The sequence below is a fragment of the Hypomesus transpacificus genome, unplaced genomic scaffold (genome assembly GCF_021917145.1).
Source record: "Hypomesus transpacificus isolate Combined female unplaced genomic scaffold, fHypTra1 scaffold_52, whole genome shotgun sequence".
Lineage (NCBI taxonomy): Eukaryota > Metazoa > Chordata > Actinopteri > Osmeriformes > Osmeridae > Hypomesus > Hypomesus transpacificus.
In genome coordinates, this window is record NW_025814031.1 from 386,029 (window position 1) to 393,358 (window position 7,330).

The following is a 7,330-nucleotide window of genomic DNA, read 5'->3' on the forward strand; positions in this document are numbered from 1 at the left end:
ATCTACGTCTACGGGTAGTGTAATGAACAGGAATGCTAAGGAAACACATGCTAGCTATGAATAAATTCTAGGTAGAATATAATCTAAATATGAATATAAATAGGTTGATGCTTATCAGAAGAGGTGATCCGCCTCGTTGGCCTTCCTCGGTGGACTCCGCAGGTAGACTCCTTGTCTTTGTTCGACTGAGTCTTCGTGCGACGAGGCTGGCAGACGAGGCTGCCTCTGTAATGCTAACCGCCTTAAATATGCTAATGCGCAGATACAACGCCCCCAATTACTGCCAAACAAAAGAATATCCTGAGTACCCCGAAACCGAAAATGACTCACTGGCTAGCTACTCCTTGACCAGTTTCAACTGGTTATCTAACTGCTGGCCCTTCTGCTCTGCCCAAGAGACTAACTTTTAGCTAAACTCAATAATATACTAGTCTTACATTGTATCAAGCTTCTTAACCAACTTCTAAAACACATTCATTGCACATATAGGCCCAAAATTTATTTCACAAAGCTCCGTTCTTGAACCAGCTCCGAACTGGCTCTAGCACCAGCTCCAAACTAGCTCCCGGTTCACTTTGGTGGAAAGGGGGTAAAACATGCAGGACAGGGTGCCCTGAGGACCAGGGTTGGGAACCACTACTACTGACAAGTTCCCATCCCTATCCTGGGGAAAGAAAACAGACCCTGTACATTTTCATTTACTCTCAATTACTGTCTTCAATCCTGTGTTTTTTTTTATCCTAACCTGTTTTATTGTAATATTATTTAGCTTGCTGTTGTGCCACAATTCATCCTTGGGTATAGACAAGTTCATGAGCCGTTTCCGCTCTACTTCCTGAACTGCTCCCCTATATGCAATCCACTTCCGTTCTGGCGGGCTGGGTTTGTTTTGCTAGCTAGCTCCGTTGTGCCGACAAAGCACTGATATCGCAGTGACAAAGAGGATATACAATTTACAACATGAAGAAAAGTGGTTCGGGAACGACGTGTGCGGTAGTTGGTTGCAAACTGTGGTGTGTTAGAAATCACACACACGAAAGTATGTCCGTTTTATGGAGCTTTAATAAACACATTCACCTCGCATGGACACATGTGTTTCAACGGTTTACTCTCTAACATTCTAGTCTTGTTATGATCTCGCGATAGTATACTTCTATTATAAAAACGCTACACAAACACTCGAGAAAGCACCTGAACGAGTGGTTAGATAGAGTGCTACAACCAGTTTTAAAACCTAGAATCGCCTCTAGAATCGCCTCCAGCCTGTTACAGTTAGGCTATACTACAGTATTGTTTGTAGGCTATTCACATTTTGTTGGTGTTCCTTTGTCCTATTGATGCAGTGGATTTAATAATTATACATTGAATGTGGATATAATAATTCAAACCTTTCAAAGTGCCAATACACACATCTATATAAGCCTGGCATGAGGTGTGTAGCCAACCGGTGCTTGTTTAAAGCAGTCATAACCGGGTTCATAGGAAGAATAGATAAGTAGGCACTTCAGGCAGTGACAAGCCACATAAATAAGGATAACAGGATAACAGCCTATCTTGTCCTTCTGAAGTTGTTCAATTGAATAGGTGGAACATCAACATGTAACATCAAGTATAGCCTAGAAATTCCAAACAAATTAGCGCTATGTTTTGCCAGGATAACTGGCAAGACCATTGAATATTCATGATGTTCCTGTGTGTTTATTCCTTTGACTGGGTACAACAACGCGATCAGTCAACCGACTATAAATGTTTTTAATGTCGGGCTACGAATTTATTGAACAACTTCTGTTTGATACGCATCCTTTAGCCAAATAATTAGCCTACATTTTGCTGAGAGATTGAACAGCTAGACAACAAATGTTCTAATGAATCACCGACTAAAGTCATCTTCTGACCTTTGCTCCATGTTAAAAGCTCCAAAATGATGGACTGGCAAAAGCTTTATAACAATAAATCTACTCTAAAATGTACTTTAAAGTATGGCGACGACGTAGGCAACTTATCCAGTAGTAAATGTCGAACGACAAGTATGTCAAAGTAGTAGAACCGTGCTCCCAAGCTAGCATCGACATCGCTGTGCAAACCACTTTCGGTGGAAATAAAGTGCACATTTGTAGAGTTATGGCAGCCCCCTAGTTTTGGTGCGTAAACTTGTCTATACCCATCACATTGACTAGAGGCTCTGCCCTTACTATTTTTGCACTCACACTGCCATCTAGTGGGCATTTTAACTAACTTAAATGTATACCTTTTTCGAAATGTGAATATGATATAGCATAGGCCTACAAACGTAATCATTTTTTCAGTAACTTACAAAATAGCCTACAGTTGTTGATAATGTCACTGCCAATTTATATTAGCCGATTTCTTAACCTTAATTCAATCAAGATTGGTGGAGTGTTGAAAGGTTTTCTCTCTTGCAATAATCGTTATTTGGTTTCCCCTCAGAAAAAAATGAAGTGGTAGCACCCAATTTCAAACGTGTACAGACGTCAAAAACGGCCGTTTTCAAAACGTTTGTACACGTCCATTTTTGACGTCTGTACACGAACGAGAGTTCAGACGTTTTGGCACAATCGGCCTTCGATAATATATACACCCCACCCCTAAGACGGCGTGTGCCCAACGCGCTGCAAGTCAGCTCTACCACATGCGCTTAAATAAATGCACCTTGCCCAATATTATGACCTAAAGTCATAGGTAGTGATTTATTATTTAGGACTACGTGACAAAATAATTTGCCCAACCGATTAACTGAAGCGTTCAATCACCTATGTGATACTCACAGTACTGGGCTGGCACAAAGTTTTTCTCTTGAACTTTTTGACCATTTTGCCAATCGAATAGGCCTACTTTAAATGTTTAAACGTTGTAAAAGATATGAGATGACGAATCAGCTGCGAACTTTGTACTTTTGTTTTATGGTTTTGCCACTGATACGAAGACGCCCAGTGCACTGACCATTTCATTTGGATGTCCAATGCGCCATTAACGCACTCCAACGTGTGTGAAGGAACATGCTAGAATATTAGTCTTTGCTATTAATGGCTCTGATCTTTTAACTGCTAAAGTGTGTAGCATTCTACAGTCAGTCATGTCTAGGTATCACAAAGCGGCGATTGATGGCTACTTGGACCTCTTGAAAGAGGCCACAAGGAAAGACCTCAACACTCCGGACGAAGATGGAATGACGCCAACGTTATGGGCTGCTTTTCATGGACATATTGATGCCCTCCAACTCATATGTAGTAGAGGGTAAGCATAATTTATATTCGGTCTTTATATTTCACATTTACATTAAGAAACAGTCATTTTTCATCTAATTCATTGAGGTGTTTCTTTCACAAAGTTATAGCCAATGAGATGAAGTAATTTGCAGTTTTCGTCTGTATTTCGACGATTCGCCATTGTATGACCTAGTCAACGGATCGTGCCATTGTACTGAAGAAAGTCCCGAGGTTGAAATAAACGATCAGTGGTGGCTACGAATGTAAATTATCAAAGCAGCTTTCTATCTGGTAAACAGGTTTAACACACACTTTAACACAGAAATATAGAAGAGAAAGTAGATATTGTGTAGCTTCTACTTAAAGCACTGTTGTGAGTCTGTAATTAATTTGGCAAACTCTGAAACTTACACTATATGAGGAAACTATGAAAGTTACACTATGAGGAAACTTAAATTGGTGATACAATTCCAACGGCCAAACGGCCACTTTATTGTCCATTAAAATGCCAAACACTCCACTAGTATTTATTATACCCCAAAACATAACTCATCTGTGATGTCAAATTTTTTGACTAGACATTCTTTCCAATGAATTGAGCTAGATGTTAAATGAGGCAAGGAAATGATTTCAATGAAGCACAATGGGTCCTTTCACTCTCTCAGATGGGGGAGGGGGGGGGGGGGGTAATTCTTCTACATCTTGTGAATATTTGAGAAAGAATTATACACATTTCTATAAACAAATTTTATAGTTAAAGAATACAGCATTGAGCAACCTTGAATTCTGTAACCCAAATTTTGGGCGTTAGCAGCACAGTGATGTGATATGCTACAGCAAACTTGGGTTTATGATAAACTGTTGCTAAGATACAGCTCAGAGTTTTATGGCTGGAGGGATGGGGCATACGAGGACTTTCATTCTTAATGGCTGACCAAGTAACTCCCATAAGGGCTGGGTTTCCACACCCTGAGTACAGCCTTAGTGAAGAGACCTTTCTGATTTACCTTTTAGTATTTGGAATATAAATGGAATAATGTCATACGGCTCAATTAATCATATACAACTTTAAGATTATTTGTTGTTTCAGGATTAAGGTTTTAAAAGCACATTTTGCGTATTTTACCAATATGTTATGAGTTGTGTTTATCTTTATCTGACAGAGGGGATCCTAACAGGAGTGACATCTGGGGCAACACTCCTTTGCACCATGCTGCCACCAATGGCCACATGCACATCCTCAGCTTCCTGGTTAACTTTGGTGCAAATCTCTTCTCCTTGGACAATGATTTCCACACGGCCATGGACGTGGCTGCATCACGTGACCGCATGGACTGCGTGCGCTTCCTGGACTTAGCTGCCTCACAGCAGACCAGCCAGAATGCCAAGAAAGTGGCCCGACTGAAGCAGGAGGCCACCAAAGAGGCTGAGAGACGGGTGAAAGTGTGCGAGAAGGTCAAGAAGAGGCACCAGAGCAAGATGGATAAGATGTACCGTGGAGTGGGCAGTGGAGGGTCTGTCTCTGAAGCCGGCGTAGCTTCATTCTCCAACACGGGAACCATTAACAGTGTCAACGAGCAGTTCTCCAAGCTCATTGCTGCAGACACCTCAGGGTCCCTCACAGCCAGAGTAAAGGGGACCCTCCAACGGAAGTTTGGTAAGAAAGAGAAAGGGGGAACAGAGAGGGCGGGAGGAGACAGGAACGTAATCTTTGTCAAACAGGAGAACGGTACTGCAGGGAAGCCAGAGTTCATGGGTGTCTTCAGCGAGCAGGACGAGATTGAGGCAAATGATGACACAAGAGAAAGTATGGAAGGCTTTGAAGATGATAATGTTGAAGATGGAGACTGGTCTACCCAAACCAAGGAGTCTATCTTTAAACGTCCAGGTCTAGGCAACATGGTCTTCAGGAAAAACTTCTCCATGGAAATGGGGTTGGAACCAGACGACTTCCCTAGCAGAGACACAGAGGACCTGGGCTACCTCATCCGCAAGGAGGTGTTTGAATCGGAAGTAGTTGACAGCAGTTTGGGGGATGATGCTGAAAATGCCGATCTGCCCTGGAACCAGGAGGAACTGGGTTTGGATGATGAGGAGGATGAGGACACTTCTCCTCTAGATGCCTTTCTGTCTGCCCTTTCCCTGCCCGAATTTGCCCCTGCATTCACCAGGGAGCAGCTAGACCTGGAGGCCCTCATGCTCTGCACTGATGAGGACCTCAAGGGCATCCGCATCCAGCTGGGACCCAGGAAGAAGATTCTGGAAGCTGCTACTCGAAGGAAGAATGCTCTGCAGAAGCCTGGCATCATGAAGGACAGCTTCCTGTAATGAGAGAGGGGGGGCCTCACTTACATTGTGCCTATGCTTGTGAAATGAAAAGTTAAAAGTTTATTTAATACAGAGATAATATAGTATACCGTTTCTTTGGTGTTTGGGAATGCTCACTCGCCAAGTGTGATTAAATGGTTCTCACTTCAGTTATCAGCTGAATAAGTGAAAGTCAAGTAATACTGACAGTTTTTTTTATTGAACAACTTGCTCCTAAGGCTCTGAGGATATACACAATTACTGATATGAGCACTGAAAAAGATGCTTTCCTATTAACTACTTTCGCTAATCTTTCCTAAATATTTGACTTTCATAATAAGATTTCATAATTGACATTCATAAGAAAAAATATTTTGTGCCAGCTGTATTATGTTGATTTGTATTGTATGTCCTATTTTCATCACAACCAAAATTAAATGTTTCATATTTTCAATCGAAATATAGTGTAGTTCATTTGCAGCAGTGAGGTTCATACTTTTAGAATTAAGTCTGCAAAACATGAAAAATAGGCTTGTAATATTGATTTGTCCATTTCGGATGTAAGAAGCAGATGATGGGGAAATACGTGGATTCCGTTGTTTTGTTTCATTTTGGAATTACGGAATATCCATATAACACAAACGGTATAACGAGCCATTTACTCATTTGTTTGATCGGCTGTATTATGCACACTGGCACAAGCAGGGGCGCCGCAAAAAGTAATATAAAATTATATTATATAAACCATCATCAAGTATATAATACATTTAAAGTATAATAATACAATGAATGATCTCTTTGTTTTCACTTGTGTTTGGCAATAAAGGTTAAATATCCCTATTGACCAAAAAGTAAACATCCATATTGACCGACCATCCCCCTGTATCTGCATGAAATGGTTTGATCCTGCCTTAGCGCACTTATCGGTGACGGTGTTTAGTTGCAGTCAGTAGATGCGCTAGTCGCTAGAATGTCGGGCCGTAAACACAAATCAGGGTTTCGGAAAAGATCAGAAAAAAAGAGAGAATAGACAAAAGAAAGGGTTTCAATCAGTAACCCAGTTTTACCAAGAAAGGTGGGTAGCCAATCTGTGAGTGGTATTAACCTGTTGGTTTAATGTCCATATAAGCTAGGCTATCTAGCTACCCAGCAAACAAGGGACGTCCTGGGGACGTCATTTTGTTAGCTGGGTACAGTGTCATCACCCCCACCTTTGAAACAAGCTGAACCCCCTTGAAACAAGCTATTCTAACGTTGTCACCGGCAGTATTAGATAGAAAAGCGATTGAAACAGTACCATCTGGTAACTGAAAATATGCCCCTAAAAACGTAAATAGGTTTGACATTTATCAAGTGAAAGAGAGAGAGCGGGGGAGAGACTTGTAATGATTGGGGGTGTTATTACTATCAAACACCAGAGGGCAGCAACGACTAGTTTTTTTTTACATTTTCCTGTGATCTGTAGGCCTACAATCTTGACGAATTACATTTACATTTAGCAGAGCGACTTACAGTAAGTACAGGGACATTGCTCCCGAGGCAAGTAGGGTGAAGTGCCTTGCCCAAGGACACAACGTCATTTGGTATGGCGGGGAATTGATCTGGCAACCTTCAGATTACTAGCCTGACTCCCTCACCGCTCAGCCATCTGACTGTGAGAATTAGCAGCAGTTTCTTTAGTAGAAGACACACACCAAACTGGAGGCACATGTTGACCGAGTTTGCTAGTTGCTACTTAGTTAAGTAGTGCAAGAAACACTCCACGCCCCAACCCTCCTTCCCCCCACCTAAATTAC

General features: G+C 41.6%; 1 protein-coding gene across 1 annotated transcript; it reads left to right on the top strand.

Annotated features, from left to right (window-relative positions):
* Positions 1 to 1,976: 1,976 nt before the first annotated feature.
* Positions 1,977 to 6,714, top strand: anks4b (ankyrin repeat and sterile alpha motif domain containing 4B). Its single transcript, XM_047017371.1, has 2 exons — positions 1,977 to 3,255; positions 4,391 to 6,714. Exons 1-2 carry the CDS (start codon positions 3,095 to 3,097, stop codon positions 5,553 to 5,555), a joined length of 1,326 nt encoding a protein of 441 aa, XP_046873327.1. The 5' UTR covers positions 1,977 to 3,094; the 3' UTR covers positions 5,556 to 6,714.
* The last annotated feature ends 616 nt before the right edge of the window (positions 6,715 to 7,330 follow it).